Source organism: Oncorhynchus masou, chromosome 15 (assembly GCF_036934945.1).
Source record: "Oncorhynchus masou masou isolate Uvic2021 chromosome 15, UVic_Omas_1.1, whole genome shotgun sequence".
NCBI lineage: Eukaryota > Metazoa > Chordata > Actinopteri > Salmoniformes > Salmonidae > Oncorhynchus > Oncorhynchus masou.
Genome location: NC_088226.1, coordinates 14,022,651 through 14,048,230, shown reverse-complemented (window position 1 = coordinate 14,048,230; position 25,580 = coordinate 14,022,651). Strand labels below are relative to the sequence as shown.

Sequence of the window (25,580 nt, the reverse complement as noted above, 5' to 3'; positions counted from 1 at the left end):
ATGCTCTCACACACACACACACACACACACACACACACACACACACACACACACACACACACACACACACACACACACACACACACACACACACACACACACACACACACACACACACACACACACACACACACACACACACACACACACACACACGGCATGAGGAGGAATCATATCAGGGAGTCAGGTGTTGTTCCTAATCCATCAGATAGGGGGCGATACTGGTAGCAAGCCCTACTACAGTACAGACCAGAAAGCAACAATGCTGTCCCTTCTTATAGCCTGTACCTGCTGACACTATGGCAGGCAAGCATTCAAGACCAGGTAATGAGCTTTTAATGTGTTACACATACATTATTACACACACTTTAACTCTCAGACGGGGCATGTTAAGTGCGTTAGGCTGGGTGGGTATGGGTATAGGCCATGTAACGGAGTGCGTTTTAATTAAAGACCTTGGATGAACACTTGACAAAAATATGAAGATATATAGTCATAAACGGAGGATTTAAGAAGCACTCCATCTCTGGGCTGTGACTGCATATTCATGAGTTGAGTGAGGTGGTTATTATGAGTGTGAGGGGGCACAGACACAGATACAGACACCGGCACAGGAAGGGGAACAGGCACACGGGCACGGGCACAGGCACCAGCACAGACACAGACACCGGCACCGGCACAGGAACAAACACAGACACGGGCACAGGCACAGATACCGGCACCAACACCGGAACAGGCACCAACACAGACACAGACACAGACTGGCACAGTGTGGAGGCCATGGGGGTGGAGGGGGAGTTATAAATCACATCGCAATTGGAAGCCTTCTTAATATTGTCATGTTGGGGGAGACGAGAGCAAAGGGGGAGACGGCTGGGGGGGAGGTGCGTCTGTATATGTCTGCGTGAGTGTGTGTGTGATTTCTCCTTTGTCTATTTAGGGCTGAGAAGCATATATCAGATCCTGGTCCATTAGGAGAAGGTCAGAGCAGCAGAGCAGCGTCTGTTAACCGCCTGTTTATCTCCTCCACAGCAGCCAGAGCAGAGGCCAGCTAAGAGCAGTGACAGCATCAGCCTGATGAGAGAACATCCTAATATGGGCACGGTGCCATAGAGAGGCCTTCCCAGAAGAGAAGTTCCAAGGTAAATACAGTACGGAACAAAAATACCATTCATGTCGCAGCCTCCCTGTTTCCAAGTGCTACGTGCCGTCAAATGCACCCAGGAGTAAAGTAGTCAGTCTAATTCTGCTGGAAGCACTTCACAGCTAGCGAGCCTCCCTTCCCTCACTGAAGAGCAGTAGGAGGAATGGGGCCTCAACAAGTTTGACTAAAGCAGAAAACAGAAAAGGTTGTTGGTTGAAATAAAGGAAGATGTGAAAGGAAGAGAGAGAGAAAAGCCCATACTTTTATCCCTGTTGCTGCTGGCAGATGCTGCTGACAGACAGGCAGTTTGACCTATAGCCGGTCTGTATCCAGTTACTGCAGCACCCAGAGCTGTTATACAACTGTACCGCAAACCCATGGCTGTCTCCAACATCCCAAAGACAGAAACACAGTTATTTTGGGTGATAGCGACCCGCTACTTTCTTCCCCCTCCAACTCCCAGCTCTAGAACTCCTCCTCGTTCTGCCAGGTCAAACAAATTGCTACGGCACATCCTTTTGCATTTAGACTAGAGCCTGACAGCCAGCCATGCAGAAGAATCGACCCAATTTGAGCTTGTTTTACAAGACAACCATCCAAACAGGGGTACCACTGCTAAAGTAAAGCCAAACCTAGCAGCCACCGCTAGCGGTCTCTCTCTCTCTCTCTCTCTCTCTCTCTCTCTCTCTCTCTGTCAGGATCCTCCACCATATTGGAAACCCAGCTCTACCTTAATTGTTTACTTACAGAGTAGCGTGTCTGCATTATATTTGACTAATTAGGCACTGAGCAAGAATAATGGCGTAAACACGACTATTATTTCATTTGATTGGAGTAAGACTCACACTAACGAGCCGTATGTCCGTTTGTTTTGTGTTGTTGAGATTGGATCATGGTTGAGGCTGTTCTAATGATGGTGTAATGATATCTAATGCAGGGTAAAGCAGCTGGTTAGTAGGGGTAATTCCAGGCGGTTTACTGTGCCTTACAATGCTGACTAGACCCCCTGCTGACCTGCTTATCTCTCATTAGAGACAGGCCCAGGAAACAAATGCAACAGGCAACACAACACACCTTTAGCATGTAGGGTTTTTTCTTACACGAGAACAGACCGTTTTATATAATCAAACGGAGTTAATGTAATATTAAAATACACTGAGTGTACAATAAATTAGGAACACCTTCCTAATATTGCGTTGCACCACTTTTTGCCCTCAGAACAACCTCAATTCAGTCGGGCATGGACTCTACAAGGTGTTTAAAGCATTCCACAGGGATGCTGGCCCCTCTTGACTCCCACAGTTGTGTCAAGTTGGCTGGATGTCCTTTGGGAGGAGGACCATTCTTGATACACACAGAAAACTGTTGAGCGTGAGCCTGGTTTGAGTGTGAGCGTCACACACTCAAACCAGAGCGCCTGGCAGCTACTACTATACTCCGTTCAAAGGCACGTAAACCTTTATTCTTGCCCATTCACCCTCTGAATGGCACACACACACAATCCATGTCTCAATGCCTCAAGGCTAAAAAATCCTTCTTTAACCTGTCTCCTCCACTTCATCTACACTGATTGAAGTGGATTTAACAGGTGACATTAATAAGGATAGTAGCTTTCACCTGGATTCACCTTGTCAGTCTGTCAAGGAAAGAGTGCGTATCACCAATACATTGCAGGTGTCCAAAGGTGAAGAGGGAGAGATAAAGACCATTTGAAGACAAGGAAAACGAGAGAAAGTAAGAGCGATGGAAAAGACAGTCTGGTCTCTGAGGTACCTTAGGCACGTTATGTGACAGGTGGCTGAGGTGTGTGTGTGTGGCAGGTGGCTGAGGTGTGTGTGTGTGGCAGGTGGCTGAGGTGTGTGTGTGTGGCAGGTGGCTGAGGTGTGTGTGTGTGTGGCAGTTGGACCAAGTGGTGACAGTAACCTGGAACATAGTGATCTGCACTTCAAACAGAGCGCCAGCTGGGGCTCATGGATGTGAGGGGAGATGTCAGGTGGTTCACAGAGAGGAGCATCTTTTCAAAGGAACGCGGTGATGGAGAGAGAAGGGAGGGAGTAAACAAGATACATAACGAGTCAGGTAGGGAAAGGGTTGGTGAGTGAGCTACAAGGAAGTCTTCCAGACAAATAGTCTAATAAACCTGGGCAATGATAAGGGCCGTGGTTCTCAAACCTCACCTCAACTCAACTACATCACCTGATTCACCTACTCAAGGGTTTTAAATGATTAGTTGACCATTTGAATCAGGTGTGCTAGCTGTGGAATGGTTCAAATACTGTCTGGGGGTCCCTGAGGAGAAATATGAAAACCCCTGGATTAGGCCATCTTTATTTCCCCCCCAACTGTTAGCTAAAACATATGTGGTTAAATGTCTGGTCTTCATGCTACTGTGATGGATTAGTCAACAGCCCTACTGTCAACCTTCAAAGGACAGAATGTACAGAAAATAAAGGTTGATTTTCTCTCTAATCACACTAAATAAAGACAGATATTTTCCCCTACAGTAATGACTCCTCCAGTCAGTCTGCATGCATAATTGGAATGGTGTTTGCCAGAACTTTTTAAATTAAAAGATGAGAAAATCACCTAGAAGAATAAGGTCCATTAAAATAACAATAATAGGAATCAAACATTCAATCAGTCAGAAAGTCCTTAGCTGCTAGGGGAGAGGTGAGTGAATGGCGATATCGTCTGTGGATTGGTTGCCTTGGCAATGGGTCAGCTGTTCCAACAGCTGTCTGCAGTATGCCTCCCCCCTCTCTCCAGTCATCATGTCCCAGCATACTGGAGGCTCAGAGACACACACACACACACAATATGCACATTACGCTGCTACACACACCCAGTATGCAGTATGCATTCAGGACATACATGCTGACAGGTTGAGATGTGTCAGGGGAGGCAGATTACACAAGGCAGGCTGAACCTGCCTTAGCACTGTGTCATGATGTTGGCACTGTCATGTGCTAAAACATGATTCCTGTCGTCCGTCAAAAGCAGGATTTACCCTGAGAGGAAGGAATACGGGACTGGAGGAGGAACTGAATGTTGCTCTCGACGGTGTCTGAAGGAATGGAGGTTATGTCCTGCTTCATAAAGGCAAGCTAGATGGAATGCTAACCCGGGGGTACTGTAGCGCTTCAAAATTTACTGGAGGAGAAATCTCGAAAGAATTTCAAAAACAGAGAGAATTGTTTGAGAGAAAGAGATGTATTTCTGAGCATGAAAGAGAAGTGTTTGTGTCTGCATGGCAGAGCTGTGTAGAGGGAGCAACACAGTGGGATGGAGGGAGGAGCAGCCGTAGAAAACTACAGTCCCTAGTGGGGCGTCTCTGTAATTGCCTCTTCCAGCATCCCCAGAGACATGCTCAAAATGGGCTGCAGCGGTCTGTAAACTCCTGCAAAACAGCAGTCCCACCCACTGCCTTTCATCTTTCATTCTCTTTTCCCTCCCTCCCTCCCTCCCTCCCTCCCTCCCTCCCTCCCTCCCTCCCTCCCTCCCTCCCTCCCTCCCTCCCTCCCTCCCTCCCTCCCTCCCTCCCTCCCTCCCTCCCTCCCTCCCTCCCTCCCTCCCTCCCTCCCTAACTCCCTCCCTCCCTAACTCCCTCCCTAACTCCCTCCCTAACTACCTCCATTCACACCATGTAACACATCACTCCCCTCTCTACCTCCCTCTCTCTCTCTCTCTCTCTCTCTCTCTCTGACACATTTTAGAATGGGCAGGTGTTCAACCGCTCTTGGTAGCAAACTGGAACTTCTAACTAGTTGGGTAGAGACATTAGAGGCAGAGAGTTGTAGAATCCTTTACGCATTGGAATGTACCCCCCCCCCCCCCCCAAAAAAAAAAATCTTTGTGTCCACAACGTGCCTGTCTGACAGAGCACCATCATTGGCTCTCCCTTGCTGTCCATCATTCCCTGGGCTCAGTGCTCTCGCCCCCTTGCTGCCCCCCGGGCCTGATCATTACTCCTTGTATCCAGTACATTAGCCTGGACGCTAACGGCAGGCTGTAATCTGAGCCACACCGCTCTGTCTGTGTGTGTGTGTTTAGACACAGTTTGTTCCGTTCATTGATCGGTGGGGCATTGATCTTGGCACATAGGCGTTGTTGTATCAGCGCATTAGGCTCGGCAGCTTGGACAGACGCTCCAAGGTCCGCTATGTACTGTAGGTTATCCTTCTTCCTGTCATCCTTCCTTTCCTATTTCTATCACTCCATCTCTCTCTCTGTGCTAGTGTTTGGGGGAGCCCGGTGGGACCGGTGACGTGTGGGAGGAAGAAGGGGCGCGGCAGACTCACAGATGGGTGCGTGGGTTTCCGTGGTGATGTGGGACGGGGAGAGCCGCCAGTTGGCTAAGAGAGGACAAGTGATGACGAGTTTGATAACCTCATGCTGACACTACCAACACAAGACACAACTCCCACTACAGCATCATAATACATATCTACCTCAACTCCCTCTACAGCAACATAATACATATCTACCTCAACTCCCACTACAGCAACATAATACATATCTACCTCAATTACCACTACAGCAACATAATACATATCTACCTCAACTACCACTACAGCAACATAATACATATCTACCTCAACTCCCTCTACAGCAACATAATACATATCTACCTCAACTACCACTACAGCAACATAATACATATCTACCTCAACTACCACTACAGCAACATAATACATATCTACCTCAACTCCCTCTACAGCAACATAATACATATCTACCTCAACTCCCACTACAGCAACATAATACATATCTACCTCAACTCCCTCTACAGCAACATAATACATATCTACCTCAACTCCCTCTACAGCAACATAATACATATCTACCTCAACTACCACTACAGCAACATAATACATATCTACCTCAACTACCACTACAGCAACATAATACATATCTACCTCAACTCCCTCTACAGCAGCATAATACATATCTACCTCAACTACCACTACAGCAACATAATACATATCTACCTCAACTACCACTACAGCAACATAATACATATCTACCTCAACTACCACTACAGCAACATAATACATATCTACATCAACTACCACTACAACATAATACATATCTACCTCTACCTCAACTCCCTACACATCAAGCAGCAGCATAATACATATCTACTCAACATAATACATACTCCTCAACTACAGCAACATAATACATATCTACCTCAACTCCCTCTACAGCAACATAATACATATCTACCTCAACTACCACTACAGCAACATAATACATATCTACCTCAACTACCACTACAGCAACATAATACATATCTACCTCAATTACATCGTGCCCCTGCACATCAACTTGGTACTGGTACCTGTGTATATAACCAAGTTATCGTTACTCATTGTGTAGTTATTCCTCGTGTTATTTTTTCTCTCTGCATTGTTGGGCAGGACCCATTTGTAAGCCATTCACTGTTAGTCTACACCTGTTGCCTACAATGCATGTGACAAATAACATTGATTTTAATTTGATTTGACCCAACACAACTACAACAGAACTACCAGCAACAATGTAGAACAGTTAACACCATACCCTTAGTTAATACCATACCCTTAGTTAATACCATACCCTTAGTTAATACCATACCCTTAGTTAATGCTCTTAGTTAATAGCATACCCTTAGTTAATACCATACCCTTAGTTAATACCATACCCTTAGTTAATGCTCTTAGTTAATACCATACCCTTAGTTAATACCATACCCTTAGTTAATACCATACCCTTAGTTAATGCTCTTAGTTAATACCATACCCTTAGTTAATACCATACCCTTAGTTAATACCATACCCTTAGTTAATACCATACCCTTAGTTAATACCATACCCTTAGTTAATACCATACCCTTAGTTAATACCATACCCTTAGTTAATACCATACCCTTAGTTAATACCATACCCTTAGTTAATACCATACCCTTAGTTAATACCATACCCTTAGTTAATACCATACCCTTAGTTAATGCCATACCCTTAGTTAATACCATACCCCATTAGTTAATACCATACCCTTAGTTTAATACCCATACCCTTAGTTAATACCATACCATTAGTTAATACCATACCCTTAGTTAATACCATACCCTTAGTTAATAACATACCCTTAGTTAATACCATACCCTTAGTTAATACCATACCATTAGTTAATGCCATACCCTTAGTTAATACCATCTTAGTTAATACCCTTAGTTAATACCCCTTAATTAATTAGTTAATACCATACCATTAGTTAATACCATACCCTTAGTTAATACCTTAGTTAATATCATACCCTCAGTTAATGCCATACCCTTAGTTAATACCATACCCTTAGATAATTCCATACCCTTAGTTAATGCTCTTAGTTAATACCATACCATTAGTTAATACCATGCCCTTAATTAACACCATACCATTAGTTAATACCATACCCTTACTTAATACCATACCCTTAGTTAATACCATACCCTTAGTTAATGCCATACCCTTAGTTAATGATCTTAGTTAATACCATACCATTAGTTAATACCATACCCTTAGTTAATGCCATACCCTTAGTTAATGCTCTTAGTTAATACCATTCCATTAGTTAATACCATGCCCTTAATTAACACCATACCCTTAGTTAATATCATACCCTCAGTTAATGCCATACCCTTAGTTAATACCATACCCTTAGTTAATACCATACCCTTAGTTAATACCATACCCTTAGTTAATACCATACCCTTAGTTAATACCATACCCTTAGTTAATACAATACCCTTAGTTAATGCCATACCCTTAGTTAATGCTCTTAGTTAATACCATTCCATTAGTTAATACCATGCCCTTAATTAACACCATACCCTTAGTTAATATCATACCCTCAGTTAATACCATACCCTTAGTTAATACCATACCCTTAGATAATTCCATACCCTTAGTTAATGATCTTAGTTAATACCATACCATTAGTTAATACCATGCCCTTAATTAACACCATACCATTAGTTAATACCATACCCTTAGTTAATACCATACCCTTAGTTAATGCCATACCCTTAGTTAATGCTCTTAGTTAATACCATACCCTTAGTTAATACCATACCCTTAGTTAATGCCATACCCTTAGTTAATACCATACCCTTAGTTAATACCATACCATTAGTTAATACCATACCCTTAGTTAATGCCATACCCATACCCTTAGTTAATATACCCTTAGTTAATAACCTCTTAGTTAATACCATACCCTTAGTTAATAATACCATACCCTTAGTTAATATCATACCCTCAGTTAATGACATCCATACCCTTAGATAATTCCATACCCTTAGTTAATACTCTTAGTTAATACCATACCCTTAGTTAATACTATACTCTTAGTTAATACCATACCCTTAGTTAATACCATACCCTTAGTACCCGTACTTAATACCATACCCTTAGTTAATACCATACCCTTAGTTAATACTATACCCTTAGTTAATACCATACATTTTAGTTAAACCATACCCTTAGTTAATACCACACCCTTAGTACCCGTAGTTAATACCATACAATTAGTTAATACCATACCCTTAGTTAATACCATACCCTTAGTTAATACCATGCCCTTAGTTAATACCATACCCTTAGTTAATACCATACCCTTAGTTAATACCATGCCCTTAGTTAATACCATACCCTTAGTTAATACTATACCCCTAGTTAATACCATACGCTTAGTTAATACTATATCCTCAGTTAATACCATACCCTTAGTTAATACCATACCCTTAGTTAATACCATGCCCTTAGTTAATACCATACCCTTAGTTAATACTATACCCTTAGTTAATACCATACGCTTAGTTAATACCACACCCTTAGTACCATTAGTTAATACCATACCCTTAGTTAATACCACACCCTTAGTTAATACCACACCCTTAGTACCCTTAGTTAATACTATACCCTTAGTTAATACTAAACTATTATTTAATACCATACCCTTAGTCAATACTATACCATTAATACCACACCCTGCAAATAGTGTAACAAGATAGAGCATTTGTCAGTCCAAATAGTCCTTTCTCAAAAAGCATTTCTCTCCTTGGATGTCTTTTTGTTGAAAGGTCAATATAAATCATACTTGATGCTACCTAGTCAAACAGAAAGCAGTCCCTGAACTGCCCTGTCGCCATCGCAGCCTACTTCTGATCTACCAGTCTGTTCCCAAATGGAGGAGAGTACTCTGTCTAGGTGGGAGAAATGAATAATTGCACAGAGGCTTACTACAGCAGGGTACAGCAGTCACCTCACCTCCATAAAATGAAAGCTCTCACAATCAATCAGGCAAGCAGATAGAAGTTGAAATGAATACTGTGAATTGGTGATTAGTTTTGACTGCTTACACGCTTTCACTGATGTCTGGGAATCGTATTGAGTATTCTGGCCACACACCCACCCACACACACCCACCCACCCACACACCCACCCACCCACCCACCCACCCACCCACCCACCCACACACACACACACACACACACACACACACACACACACACACACACACACACACACACACACACGCACGCACACGCACACACACACACACTCATCATACACTCAAAGATTACAAATGGTCTTTATATAGTGTCGCATTTCAGCTTCAGTAATTCAACTGTCTCATGTATCTGTCATTCTCTATCTCTGTCTGTCTGTCTCTATCTGTTTCCCTCCCTCCCTCACTTCCTACAGTATAATGGACCTAAACTGGATGGTATGGTCTTTGAGGCAGACACGCTAGCGTTTCAGTCTCACATGGAGGACTCTAACATTTACCACAGTACCCCACAGAACCTGACATTTCCTGACGTTTCCTCAGGGTGATCTGATTGGCTGTGTACCCTGGGAGTCGACAGGGAGCCAGGCTGACCATCAGACCCATGTGAGGGCTTTCTCTCTGGGGGAAACAACCATGTTCTACTGCTGGGGAGGGGAGGGGAAATGTTCCTCTCCCAACTATGTGCTTCAGAATTTATTTTATGCCATGATGAACATGACACCTGCGTAGCTTTATCAAAATAGCATTGGCACACTTTTGTAGTAAATAGAATAGCTAAGGATATTGCTTTGAGAGGAAAGACGGTGCATCTTGTTCCCAAAATTCCTCAAGCAGAAGACCAGAGAAAAGCTCCCTCCCTCCACCCACCCCTCCCTCCCTCCCTCCCTCCCTCCCTCCCTCCTCCCTCCCCCTCCCTCCCTCCCTCCCTCCCTCCCTCCCTCCCCTCCCACCCATCCCTCCCTCCCTCCCTCCCTCCCTCCCTCCACCCACCCACCCATCCCTCCCTCCCTCCCTCCCTCCCTCCCTCCACCCATCCCTCTCTCTTGAACTATCCTGCTGTCCGAGGCTGAAGCTGTAAGATTCTGGAGCAGCCAACAGCAGAGCCAAGGGCTAATCCAGCTAGCAGCTAGAGCACTGAGTCACTACCACATAGAGAGAGCGATACATGGGGGTAGGGGGGTGAGAGAAAGGAGAGAGAGAGATGGAGGAAGGGGGAAAGCGAGTGAGAGAAATGGAGGGTGAGAGAGAGAGAGAGAGAGAGAGAGATACATGGGGGTAGGGGGTGAGATAAAGGAGAGAGAGAGATGGAGGAAGGGGGGAAGCGAGTGAGAGAAATGGCGGTGAGAGAGAGAGAGAGAGAGAGAGAGATACATGGGGGTAGGGGGTGAGATAAAGGAGAGAGAGAGATGGAGGAAGGGGGGAAGCGAGTGAGAGACATGGAGGGTGAGAGAGAGAGAGAGAGAGAGAGAGAGAGAGGGGGGGGTGATAGAAACTTAAAGGGGGAGAGGCACAAGAGGGAGAAGGTTAGAAGCAAGAGGGTGAAAGAGAAAGAGGCATACATAATGGACACAAGCTAAAGTTGTGTGTTGAAAGCAGGTGAGCGAGAGGGGGCGAGAGAAGGGGGTGAGAGGAGGAGAGGAATAAGTGGGGCAGCGGGAGGCAGGGTCAGAGGAAGTCATACAGGCAGTGGAAAAAGACAGGAACAAGACAATATAAATGAGACCCAGAAAGCAGGAGTGGACATTAGGGTGAGAGGACAGATTAGTTACTAGAGAGGAGAGGGAGGGAGGGAGGGAGGGAGGAGGGAGGGAGGGAGGGAGGGAGGGAGGGAGGGAGGGAGGGAGGGAGGGAGGGAGGGGGAGGGAGGGAGGGAGGGAGGGAGGGAGGGGGTTCCTCTACAAGAATTTGTCACAGTCTCATTAGTTGTTGTGAGTGGGCTGGAGGTGATATACTGTATGTGACTGGGACAGTGTGTTTGACAGATGGTGGCCTGGGATGTGACAGGTCAACATTCATCTAAACCACAGTATATGACCATAGGGAAGTAGCCTTCTGACTCCTCCGAAAAACAAACCGCCCTGCTTTACCTTACTACCTCCCCCTCACACTGTCACGCGTCCATCTGCTTTCTCTGTTCTCTACCTTCCTCCATGTTACTGTTCTTTTTCTTCCTCACTTGGATTTACTGTATGTATGAAGTGCACTGAAATAGCTGCTGTGTTTCTATCCATCCTGCTCTTCTTTTGTATCCCATCTCTACTTTGCCACTGTCCTTTCAGAGCACTTCTCTAAATCGTGTTCCCTTCCGCTCCACCCACCTCCTCTCCCCAACCCAACTGGGACTTTAGGTTGCTTTCTCCCGTGTTCTGTGAGTTCTGATTGAATAACATCTTCATGCATCATTGGGTGCTTCTGGGTATTTTCACTCCTTCACTTAAAAGCTTGTCAATCACTTGCTCTCTCCTCTTTCTCTCGCTCTTTCAGTCTCAATTGCATCCTCCATCAGCCCCTCACTGACCCCCACCAGTGTTTTCCTCCCCACCCCTATCCCTCAGGCGATCCCCTGCCTCTGGAACACCCCATGGGAGCAGGTTGTAGTTTATAGATCAACAGGGCATGAAGCTGTTATCAAACTCAGGGAATAGCAGGAAAGGGGTCAGACAAAAATCTCAATCAGCACCTCACCTCCCCTTCACATACACTCATAAAATAACCTCATACTGCTAAAGACACTCTTAAAACTGCTAATAGACATCTCATCATTAAGTTTTCTCACCAATGCCCAACTCTCTACCCAAATGTCTACACAGTCTGTCTATACAGTACTGACACACCCCTCATCTTCTCTTTTCCTTTCCTTTCCTTTCCTTTCCTCTCCTTTCCTTTCCTCTCCTTTCCTCCTCTCCTCTCCTCTCCTCTCCTCTCCTCTCCTCTCCTCTCCTCTCCTCTCCTCTCCTCTCCTCTCTTTCCGATCCTTTGCTCACACACCACACATATCCTAATTAAGAGATGTACGAGCCAACTCCTCTGTTCAGAAAGGTCTTTCCAACGAGGAAATGAGCTCTTCCTTCATGCCCGTCAAATCTTTCCTCTCACCTTCCATCCTCTCAGTGGTAACAGACAGTCTGTCTATACAGTACTGACCCAGTCCACTCCTACACACAGTCTGTCTATACAGTACTGATCCAGTCCACTCCTACACACAGTCTGTCTATACAGTACTGACCCAGTCCACTCCTACACACAGTCTGTCTATACAGTACTGACCCAGTCCACTCCTACACACAGTCTGTCTATACAGAACTGACCCAGTCCACTCCTACACACAGTCTGTTTATACAGTACTGACCCAGTCCACTCCTACACACAGTCTGTCTATACATAACTGACCCAGTCCACTCCTACACACAGTCTGTCTATACAGAACTGACCCAGTCCACTCCTACACACAGTCTGTCTATACAGAACTGACCCAGTCCACTCCTACACACAGTCTGTCTATACAGTACTGACCCAGTCCACTCCTACACACAGTCTGTCTATACAGTACTGACCCAGTCCACTCCTACACACAGTCTGTCTATACAGAACTGACCCAGTCCACTCCTACACACAGTCTGTTTATGCAGTACTGACCCAGTCCACTCCTACACACAGTCTGTCTATACAGAACTGACCCAGTCCACTCCTACACACAGTCTGTCTATACAGAACTGACCCAGTCCACTCCTACACACAGTCTGTTTATACAGTACTGACCCAGTCCACTCCTACACACAGTCTGTCTATACAGTACTGACCCAGACCACTCCTACAAACAGTCTTTCTATACAGTGCTGACCCAGTACACTACAACACACAGTCTGTTTATACAGTACTGACCCAGTCCACTCCTACACACAGTATGTCTATACAGTACTGACCCAGTCCACTCCTACACACAGTCTGTCTATACAGAACTGACCCAGCCCTCTCCTACACACAGTCTGTCTATACAGTACTGACCCAGCCCACTCCTACACACAGTCTGTCTATACAGTACTGACCCAGCCCTCTCCTACACACAGTCTGTTTATAAAGTACTGACCCAGTCCACTCCTACACACAGTCTGTCTATACAGAACTGACCCAGCCCTCTCCTACACACAGTCTGTTTATAAAGTACTGACCCAGTCCACTCCTACACACAGTCTGTTTATAAAGTACTGACCCAGTCCACTCCTACACACAGTCTGTCTATACAGAACTGACCCAGTCCACTCCTACACACAGTCTGTTTATAAAGTACTGACCCAGTCCACTCCTACACACAGTCTGTTTATAAAGTACTGACCCAGTCCACACCTACACACAGTCTGTTTATACAGTACTGACCCAGTCCACTTCTACACACAGTCTGTCTATACAGTACTGACCCAGTCCACTCCTACACACAGTCTGTCTATACAGAACTGACCCAGCCCTCTCCTACACACAGTCTGTCTATACAGAACTGACCCAGCCCTCTCCTACAAACAGTCTGTCTATACAGTACTGACCCAGTCCACTTCTACACACAGTCTGTCTATACAGTACTGACCCAGTCCACTCCTACACACAGTCTGTCTATACAGAACTGACCCAGCCCTCTCCTACACACAGTCTGTCTATACAGTACTGACCCAGCCCTCTCCTACACACAGTCTGTCTATACAGTACTGACCCAGTCCACTCCTACACAGTCTGTCTATACAGAACTGACCCAGCCCTCTCCTACACACAGTCTGTCTATACAGAACTGACCCAGCCCTCTCCTACACACAGTCTGTCTATACAGTACTGACCCAGTCCACTCCTACACACAGTCTGTCTATACAGTACTGACCCAGTCCACTCCTACACACAGTCTGTCTATACAGAACTGACCCAGCCCTCTCCTACACACAGTCTGTCTATACAGTACTGACCCAGTCCACTCCTACACACAGTCTGTCTATACAGAACTGACCCAGCCCTCTCCTACACACAGTCTGTCTATACAGTACTGACCCAGCCCTCTCCCAGTACTGACCTTGTTTTAATATAGTAAATGTTCTCTCTTTCAGCTCACTTCACATCTCTGTTTATTTCTCCCAGTCTCTCTCTTTCTCTCACTGTAGCTCTCTGTTTATAAATACATACATCCATTCTCTCTTTCTCTCTACCCTTTCTGAGGATAGAGAGGAGCGTGGGTGTGTATTGTTGATGATGGGAAAATCACTGTTGCGAAGAGTGCACACCTTTTGTCTAATCCCCAACCCTGTGTGGTCTGTGTGTGTGTGTGTGTGTGTGTGTGTGTGTGTGTGTGTGTGTGTGTGTGTGTGTGTGTGTGTGTGTGTGTGTGTGTGTGTGTGTGTGTGTGTGTGTGTGTGTGCGTGTGGGTGGTGCGCGTGCCCGTGCCGTGTTTGTGAGCACCGTGACACTTTTATCCACCTGTTATTGATCCTTTCGATCATTGACACACACCCCTTCCCTTTCTACGCCTGTTATTTCTATTCAGTGAGGAAATCGAACCAGAGGAATGAATAAATAGTCGGTTAAACTCCAGAGGTTCACCTGACTAATTAATAGAAAAACATTATTTTCAAGAAGGAACAGCAAGAGAAAGATGAAGGGAAGGGGAGGCCAAGTGTTATTTCAAGGATCACTACACACACACACACACACACACACACACACACACACACACACACACACACACACACACACACACACACACACACACACACACACACACACACACTCAAACACACAAACACACAAACACACTTCTGCTTTACGATTCAGTGCACACAGAGATGAGAGTTGAAGGGGAGACAGAGGAAGGGAGGAGAGGTGTTTACCTCCATTGCCTCAGAACACAGAGGGGGCTGATGAAAGCCAGAGAGAGACACTGCCACCCTTCGTGCGTTCGTGTGTGTGTGTGTGTGTGTGTGTGTGTGTGTGTGTGTGTGTGTGTGTGTGTGTGTGTGTGTGTTTTGCGCGCACACACACACACTACCACTAAAATGCAGAAGAACACTGCTTTGAAATATTCCGTTATGCCTGCTCTTCAGTACTCACAGCATTGTAGCTCAATAATACTGGATGTCTAGACTAACCAGCTCATCTACACACAGACAGATACACAGACAGAAAAACAGACAGGTTGTCAGGCAGCTACCTCCAGGCAGTCCAGATGCTGCTCCTGCTCCTCCATGCCTGACTGGCTTTATGTGCAACCTGTGCAGGTGTGACATCACCATCAAGCCTCAGATGAGTGGATGGGCTTCACCGTACTGTCCATTACTGAGCCTGGAGGATAGGGCCATTATAGGGGGATAATGATGAACTATACCACACTGGATGGACCCACCACCTGTCTCAGTAATGTGTTCCAATGGCAATGATAGCAGCTCAGACGATGGAAGTAGAGAGTGTGAAAAAGAGAGAGAGAGCGAGAGAGAGAGAGAGAGAGAGAGAGAGAGAGAGAGAGAGAGAGAAAGAGAAAGAGAGAGACAGAGAGAGAGAGAGAGAGAGAGAGAGAGAGAGAGACAGAGAGACAGAGAGAGAGAGAGAGAGAGAGAGAGAGAATGAGGGAGAGAGAGAGTGAGGGAGAGAGAGAGAGACAAGGAGAGAGAGAGAGAGAGAGAGAGAGGGAGAGAGAGAGAGAGAAAGATATAGAGAGAGAGAGGCAATAAGATAAACATAGACCTTTCTTTGCTCTGTGACATCACCTTGGCAACAGTGGGATATGGGTAGAGCTGCATGTGCTAGTACCCATAGGCAGTGCTCACATGGTAAAGGAAAAGGCATGGTAAGGGTATGGTAAATGTATGGTAAAGGCATGGTAAAGGTATGGTAAAGGCATTGCAAAGGTATGGTAAAGGCATGGTAAAGGAATAGTAAACACATGGTGTAGACATGGTAAAAGGCTTGGTAAAGTAATAGTAAACACATGGTATAGACATGAAAAAAGACGTGGTAAAGGAATAGTAAACACATGGTATAGACATGATAAAGACATGGTAAAGGAATAGTAAACACATGGTATAGACATGGTAAAGGCATGGTAAAGGAATAGTAAACACATTGTATAGACATGGTAAAGCCATGGTAAAGGAATAGTGAACACATGGTATAGACATGGTATAGACATGGTAGAGGAATAGTAAACACATGGTATAGACATGGTAAAGGAATAGTAAACACATGGTATAGACATGGTAAAGGCATGGTAAAGGAATAGTAAACACATGGTATAGACATGGTAAAGGAATAGTAAACACATGGTATAGACATGGTAAAGGCATGGTAAAGGAATAGTAAACACATCGTATAGACATGGTAAAGCCATGGTAAAGGAATAGTAAACACATGGTATAGACATGGTATAGACATGGTAAAGGAATAGTAAACACATGGTATAGACATGGTAAAGGCATGGTAAAGGAATAGTAAACACATCGTATAGACATGGTAAAGCCATGGTAAAGGAATAGTGAACACATGGTATAGACATGGTATAGACATGGTAGAGGAATAGTATAACTTTATAACAGGTATAACAGGTAGTATAACTTTTCATTACATTTCATTATAGTACAACGGTTTGATTTGTCTAATCTTAGCAATTTCTTCTTAGCTAGCTACATAGCCGTCTTTGTATCAAAGATAATTGCGTAATTATCGTATTTCGTCGTCCTAACGTAGTCTACACTGCTATCTGCCCAGCAGCTAGCTAACGTCCACTGTCTACCGATTACCAGCACTGTAGAAACTATTACACTCAACTGAACGACTTGATTAGTGTAGCGTTAGCTAGCTACATAGTTGTCTTTGCTGTCTTCGTATCCAAGATAATTGTGTAGTTTAGAGTGTGTAGACTTAGAGTGATTATCTTAATTTACCGAGGTTAGCTAGCCAGCTATTTGTCGTCCTTAACGTAGGAGATACTGCTAGCTAGCTAGCCAACAGCTAGCCAACGTCTACCGAATAGAACTTCAAAAACCCGGTCAACATTCCGCTTCGCTCCACAGGTAGTATCACATTTTCATTTCACTTCATTACAGTACAACGGTTTGATTTGTTTGATCGTAGCTAGCTAGCTACATAGCCGTCTTTGTATCTAAGACAATTGTGTAGTCTAGAGCGATTTTCTAGGTTAGCTAGCCAGCTATTGTCGTTCTTTTAACGTAACGCAACGTAATCAACACTGCTAGCTAGCCAGCTAGCCACCGAATAGCAGCACTGTAGATACTATTACACTCGACGGAACGACTTGATTAGTGTAGTGTCAACAACGCAGCCACTGCCAGCTAGCCTACAAAGTCAACAAAGCAGCCACTGCCAGCTAGCCTACTCCAGCAGTACTGTATCATTTCAATCATTTTAGTCAATAAGATTCTTGCTACGTAAGCTTAACTTTCTGAACATTCGAGACGTGTAGTCCACTTGTCATTCCAATCTCCTTTGCATTAGCGTAGCCTCTTCTGTAGCCTGTCAACTATGTGTCTATCTATCCCTGTTCTCTCCTCTCTGCACAGACCATACAAACGCTCCACACCGCGTGGCCGCGGCCACCCTAATCTGGTGGTCCCAGCGCGCATGACCCACGTGGAGTTCCAGGTCTCCGGTAGCCTCTGGAACTGCCGATCTGCGGCCAACAAGGCAGAGTTCATCTCAGCCTATGCCTCCCTCCAGTCCCTCGACTTTTTGGCACTGACGGAAACATGGATCACCACAGATAACACTGCTACTCCTACTGCTCTCTCTTCGTCCGCCCACGTGTTCTCGCACACCCCGAGAGCTTCTGGTCAGCGGGGTGGTGGCACCGGGATCCTCATCTCTCCCAAGTGGTCATTCTCTCTTTCTCCCCTTACCCATCTGTCTATCGCCTCCTATGAATTCCATGCTGTCACAGTTACCAGCCCTTTCAAGCTTAACATCCTTATCATTTATCGCCCTCCAGGTTCCCTCGGAGAGTTCATCAATGAGCTTGATGCCTTGATAAGCTCCTTTCCTGAGGACGGCTCACCTCTCACAGTCCTGGGCGACTTTAACCTCCCCACGTCTACCTTTGACTCATTCCTCTCTGCCTCCTTCTTTCCACTCCTCTCCTCTTTTGACCTCACCCTCTCACCTTCCCCCTACTCACAAGGCAGGCAATACGATCGACCTCATCTTTACTAGATGCTGTTCTTCCACTAACCTCAATGCAACTCCCCTCCAAGTCTCCGACCACTACCTTGTATCCTTTTCCCTCTCGCTCTCATCCAACACTTCCCACACTGCCCCTACTCGGATGGTATCGCGCCGTCCCAACCTTCGCTCTCTCTCCCCCGCTACTCTCTCCTCTTCCATCCTATCATCTCTTCCCTCTGCTCATACCTTCTCCAACCTATCTCCTGATTCTGCCTCCTCAACCCTCCTCTCTTCCCTTTCTGCATCCTTTGACTCTCTATGTCCCCTATCCTCCAGGCCGGCTCGGTCCTCCCCTCCCGCTCCGTGGCTCGACGACTAATTGCGAGCTCACAGAACAGGGCTCAGGGCAGCCGAGCGGAAATGGAGGAAAACTCGCCTCCCTGCGGACCTGGCATCCTTTCACTCCCTCCTCTCTACATTTTACTCCTCTGTCTCTGCTGCTAAAGCCACTTTCTACCACTCTAAATTCCAAGCATCTGCTTCTAACCCTAGGAAGCTCTTTGCCACATTCTCCTCCCTCATGAATCCTCCTCCCCCTCCCCCCCCCTCCTCCCTCTCTGCAGATGACTTCGTCAACCATTTTGAAAAGAAGGTCGACGACATCCGATCCTCGTTTGCTAAGTCAAACGACACCGCTGGTTCTGCTCACACTGCCCTACCCTGTGCTCTGACCTCTTTCTCCCCTCTCTCTCCAGATGAAATCTCGCTTCTTGTGACGGCCGGCCGCCCAACAACCTGCCCGCTTGACCCTATCCCCTCCTCTCTTCTCCAGACCATTTCCGGAGACCTTCTCCCTTACCTCACCTCGCTCATCAACTCATCCCTGACCGCTGGCTACGTCCCTTCCGTCTTCAAGAGAGCGAGAGTTGCACCCCTTCTGAAAAAACCTACACTCGATCCCTCCGATGTCAACAACTACAGACCAGTATCCCTTCTTTCTTTTCTCTCCAAAACTCTTGAACGTGCCGTCCTTGGCCAGCTCTCCCGCTATCTCTCTCAGAATGACCTTCTTGATCCAAATCAGTCAGGTTTCAAGACTAGTCATTCAACTGAGACTGCTCTTCTCTGTATCACGGAGGCGCTCCGCACTGCTAAAGCTAACTCTCTCTCCTCTGCTCTCATCCTTCTAGACCTATCGGCTGCCTTCGATACTGTGAACCATCAGATCCTCCTCTCCACCCTCTCCGAGTTGGGCATCTCCGGCGCGGCCCACGCTTGGATTGCGTCCTACCTGACAGGTCGCTCCTACCAGGTGGCGTGGCGAGAATCTGTCTCCTCACCACGCGCTCTCACCACAACTCGCTGTTGGCTGGGCTCCCTGCCTGTCTTACAACTCCCGGGAAGCCCGTCTGGTGTTCAACCTTGCCCGTTCTGGTGTCCCCAGGGCTCTGTTCTAGGCCCTCTCCTATTCTCGCTATACACCAAGTCACTTGGCTCTGTCATAACCTCACATGGTCTCTCCTATCATTGCTATGCAGACGACACACAAATAATCTTCTCCTTTCCCCCTTCTGATGACCAGGTGGCGAATCGCATCTCTGCATGTCTGGCATAGACATGGTAAAGGAATAGTAAACACATGGTATAGGCCTGGTAAAGGAATAGTAAACACATGATATAGACTTGGTATAGACATGGTAAAGGAATAGTAAACACATGGTACAGACATGTTATAGACATGGTAAAGGAATAGTAAACACATGGTATAGACATGGTAGAGGCATGGTAAAGGTATGGTAAAGTAATAGTAAACACATGGTAGAGGCATTGTAAAGGTATGGTAAAGGCATGGTAAAGGCAGGGTAAAGGAATAGTTAACACATGGTATAGACATGGTAGAGGCATGGTAAAGGTATGGTAAGGGCATGGTAAAGGCATGGTAAAGGAATAGTAAACCCATGGTAAATCAAATCAAATCAAACTTTGTCACATACACATGGTTAGCAGATGTTAATGCGATTGTAGCGAAATGCTTGTGAAAGACATGGTAGAGGCATGGTAAAGGTATGGTAAAGGAATAGTAAAACACATGGTATAGACATGGTAAAGGCATGGTAAAGACATGGTAAAGGAATAGTAAACACATGGTATAGACATGGTATAGACATGGTAAAGGAATAGTATACACATGGTATAGACATGGTAAAGGAATAGTAAACACATGGTATAGACATGTAAAGGTATGGTAAAGGAATAGTAAACACATGGTAGAGGCATTGTAAAGGTATGGTAAAGGCATGGTAAAGGCATGGTAATGACATGGTAAAGGAATAGTAAACACATGGTATAGACATGGGAAAGGCATGGTAAACACATGGTATAGACATGGTAAAGGAATAGTAAACACATGGTATAGACATGGTAAAGGCATGGTAAAGGCATGGTAAAGGAATAGTAAACACATGGTATAGACATGGTAAAGGCATGGTAAAAGAATAGTAAACACATGGTATAGACATGGTAAAGGCATGGTAAAGGCAGGGTAAAGGAATAGTTAACACATGGTATAGACATGGTAGAGGCATGGTAAAGGTATGGTAAAGGCATGGTAAAGTCATGGTAAAGGAATAGTAAACACATGGTAAATCAAATCAAATCAAACTTTATTTGTCACATACACATGGTTAGCAGATGTTAATGCGAGTGTAGCGAAAGGCTTGTGAAAGACATGGTAGAGGCATGGTAAAGGTATGGTAAAGGAATAGTAAAACACATGGTATAGACATGGTAAGGGCATGGTAAAGGCATGGTAAAGACATGGTAAAGGAATAGTAAACACATGGTATAGACATGGCATAGACATGGTAAAGGCATGGTAAAGGAATAGTAAACACGTGGTATAGACATGGTAAAGGCATGGTAAAGGAATAGTAAACACGTGGTATAGACATGGTAAAGGCATGATAAAGTTATGGTAAAGGTATGGTAAAGGCATGGTAAAGGCATGGTAAAGGCATGGTAAATGAATAGTAAACACATGGTATAGACATGGTGAAGGCATGGTAAAGGAACAGTAAACACATGGTATAGACATGGTAAAAGGCATGGTAAAGACATGGTATAGACATGGTATAGACATGGTAAACACATGGTATAGACATGGTATAGACATGGTAAAGGAATAGTAAACACATGGTATAGACATGGTAGAGGCATAGTAAAGGCATGGTAAAGGCATGGTAAATGCATGGTAAAGACATGGTAAAGGAATAGTAAACACATGGTATAGACATGGTAAAGGCAAGGTAAAGGAACAGTAAACACATGGTATAGACATGGTATAGACATGGTATAGACATGGTAAAAACATGGTATAGACATGGTATAGACATGGTAAAAACATGGTATAGACATGGTAAAAACATGGTATAGACATGGTATAGACATGGTAAAAACATGGTATAGACATGGTATAGACATGGTAAAAACATGGTATAGACATGGTATAGACATGGTATAGACATGGTATAGACATGGTAAAAACATGGTATAGACATGGTATAGACATGGTATAGACATGGTAAACACATGGTATAGACATGGTATAGACATGGTAAAGCAATAGTAAACACATGGTATAGACATGGTAAAGCAATAGTAAACACATGGTATAGACATGGTAGATGCATGGTAAAGGTATGGTAAAGGAATAGTAAACACATGGTATAGACATGGTAAAGACATGGTAAAGACATGGTAAACACATGGGCGTGGTCCCGCTACAGTATGTCCACTATCCACATAATGTAGTTTCTCAGGTAACACAGGCGCACACAAGTTAGCTTTATGTTAACACACATGCATTCACATGCTGTAATACAAGCTCTTTACACACACACGCACACACACACGTAAACACACACAAACACACTCTCTCAAAACACAATGGCCAAAGAGACAGAAGGCACATCTGAAACCATGACAACGCCTCACAAGCATATTTCCATGACCGAACCAGCAGCAGTAAACTGTAATCTGGAAGAGCAGCCTTAGAAAAGTGTCAGCAGGCTACGTGACTGCATTAACAGACAGACAGCAGGCTGAGACTGTCCCCTAAATACCAGAGCCCTGCTAGCAAACACACACACTTTAACAGCACACAAAGACACAGCGGCGAAGAGATGGAGAGAACGGGAGAGAAATACAGAACAAATGTGTTGAGCGTAATTGAAAGTGGAGGAATAGGAAGGACAAAAGGAAAGGACAGACAAACAGAGGGAGGAGGGGAAGAGGATACGTACTGCCCACCTGAGTGTTCCTCAACATTCTCCATCTGCACACCTGTGAGCCCTCTCTCCCTCTCTTCTGGTCATTTCATCCCTCCAACCCGCTCTGTCTTCTCCCACCCCACTTTCTACACCTCAGACACTGACTGAGACTCGGAGAGGGGGAGAGAGAAAGAGAAGAAAAGGAGAAGGCGGGAAGTGAGGGAGAAAGGAGAGAGACAGAAAGAGAGAGAGAGAGAGACAGTGTGTGAGCAAACCCCAGTGGGTGAGCTGGATGAGAAAGGCTGCCAGTTCCTAACATTGTCTCTGTGCCTTTCTGTCTACTTGCGTGACCCTTGTTGTCCATCTCTCTCCTTCTCGCTCATCTCTCACATTATGTACATCTCATTAGCTCTGCCAAGCTAGCAGAGCAGGTTAAATCACAGGAAGAGAATATATGGTATTACTATATTCTCATATCACTTTATGGATTGGCTGGCGAACTAAAGACACTGGGTCTTTGTACTTGTGTATCGTATACAGTATGTCTGTGTGTGTCCTGTCAGCCAGCCAGGCCACATATTATTGACACTCCACTGACATGTCCCACCTCATCGTCTCTCCTGTTGCCCCAGCAACACTTCCGCTCCCCGCCAGCTCTGCCCAACCTGTCCTCATCCTCCTCTTCTCCCTCCCTTCATCTTGCCATCTGCCTATGCCCCGCCTCTCTCATCTCTCTCTGTCTCTCTCCTTCTCTCCCTCTCCTTCATCCTCATCTCTCTCTTCCCCTCCCTCATCCTCACCTCTCTCTCTTCCCCTCCATAATCCTCATCTCTCTCTCTCCCTCTCCCTCATCCTCACCCCTCTCTTCCCCTCCTTCATCCTCATCTCTCTCCCTCTCCCTCGCCTTTATCCTCATCTCTCTCTCTCTCTCCTTCATCCTCACCCCCTCTCTCTCTCTCTCTCCTCTCTCTCTCTCTCTCTCTCTCTTCCCCTCCTTCATCCTCATCTTTCTCCCTCTCCATCTCCTTCATCCTCACCTCTCTCTCTCCCTCTCCCTCTCCTTCATCCTCACATCTCTCTCCCCCTCCCTCATCCTCACATCTCTCTCTCTCCTCCTCCTTCATCCTCACCTCTCTCTCCCCTCCTTCATCCTCACCTCTCTCTTCCCCTCCTTCATCCTTCATCCTTACCTCTCTCTCCCCCTCCCTCATCCTCACCTCCTGTCCCTCTTTCTTTCTCCTCTCTATATGTGATGCAGTCTTTTGATTTAATAAAGCTTTGAATCTATATCTACCAAAGGAATAGTGCAGATACCCCCATCTCTCTATGCTCCAGTCATTCCCTTCAATAAAAGTGTTGTGTGTAGGAGACACTTGGCGGTTGTTCTCTAGCCTATTTCATCACAATGACCCCTATCAACCAATCAGAACTAGGAGAGAGAAGAGTGTGTGCGTAATTAACACCACTGGGTCTGAGTGTTTACACACACTCCCACGGCTTAACACAGAGACCTGACTGAACAAAGCCCAGTGTGTGTGTGTGCGTTTGTGTGCGTTTGTGCGTGTGTGCGTGTGTGTGTATTTACTTCTCAGGCCCATCCACAGTGCTCTGCTCTGCCCAATGGTCCATGTGAGATTATGACGCTGTTTAATGAACATGTCAGGATGAGTGTTGTTAATCCTGAGGAGGGGTTCTGATGAAGAGCAGGAAGGAACTGCTGAGACCAGAAAAGGGAGTGACCAGTATATTGGCCTGAGGAGGGGTTCTGATGAAGAGCAGGAAGTAACTGCTGAGACCAGACCAGGGAGGGACCAGTATATTGGCCTGAGGAGGGGTTCTGATGAAGAGCAGGAAGGAACTGCTGAGACCAGACCAGGGAGGGACCAGTATATTGGCCTGAGGAGGGGTTCTGATGAAGAGCAGGAAGGAACTGCTGAGACCAGAAAAGGGAGTGACCAGTATATTGGCCTGAGGAGGGGTTCTGATGAAGAGCAGGAAGGAGCTGCTGAGACCAGACCAGGGAGGGACCAGTATATTGGCCTGAGGAGGGGTTCTGATGAAGAGCAGGAAGGAACTGACGAGACCAGACCAGGGAGGGACCAGTATATTGGCCTGAGGAGGGGTTCTGATGAAGAGCAGGAAGGAACTGACGAGACCAGACCAGGGAGGGACCAGTATATTGGCCTGAGGAGGGGTTCTGATGAAGAGCAGGAAGGAACTGACGAGACCAGACCAGGGAGGGACCAGTCGGTCGCTATGGTAGTGCTATGCCTGGTGACAGAGCGGTACACACTATTTCCCACAGGGTGACACAAGGTGTATATCCCTGTTAAACTGGCAGCAGTGGTCCCCAGAGAAGATCAATTACTAACACCACACGACAAAGCAGACACACACACACCTGCCTTACCTCTCTCACTAACCCACACACCTGTCTAACCTCTCTCACTAACCCACACACCTGTCTAACCTCTCTCACTAACCCACACACCTGTCTAACCTCTCTCACTAACCCACACACCTGTCTAACCTCTCTCACTAACCCACACACCTGTCTTACCTCTCTCACTAACACACTCACACCTGTCTTACCTCTCTCACTAACCCACACACCTGTCTAACCTCTCTCACTAACCCACACACCTGTCTAACCTCTCTCACTAACCCACACACCTGCCATACCTCTCTCATTAACACACACACACACCTGT

General features: G+C 45.7%; 1 protein-coding gene across 2 annotated transcripts in view; it reads right to left on the bottom strand.

The window, feature by feature from the left end:
- Positions 1-23,004, bottom strand: part of srcin1a (SRC kinase signaling inhibitor 1a) — a 101,244-nt gene extending 78,240 nt beyond the window's left edge. Inside the window, exon 1 of one of the 2 annotated variants that reach the window (XM_064988363.1) lies at positions 22,903-23,004. In XM_064988363.1, coding sequence (XP_064844435.1) covers positions 22,903-22,927 — 25 coding nt within the window. In that variant the 5' untranslated portion in view covers positions 22,928-23,004. The remainder of the gene's footprint in view (positions 1-22,902) is intronic. The other variant, XM_064988362.1, reaches the window with a different exon arrangement.
- Positions 23,005-25,580: the final 2,576 nt, after the last annotated feature.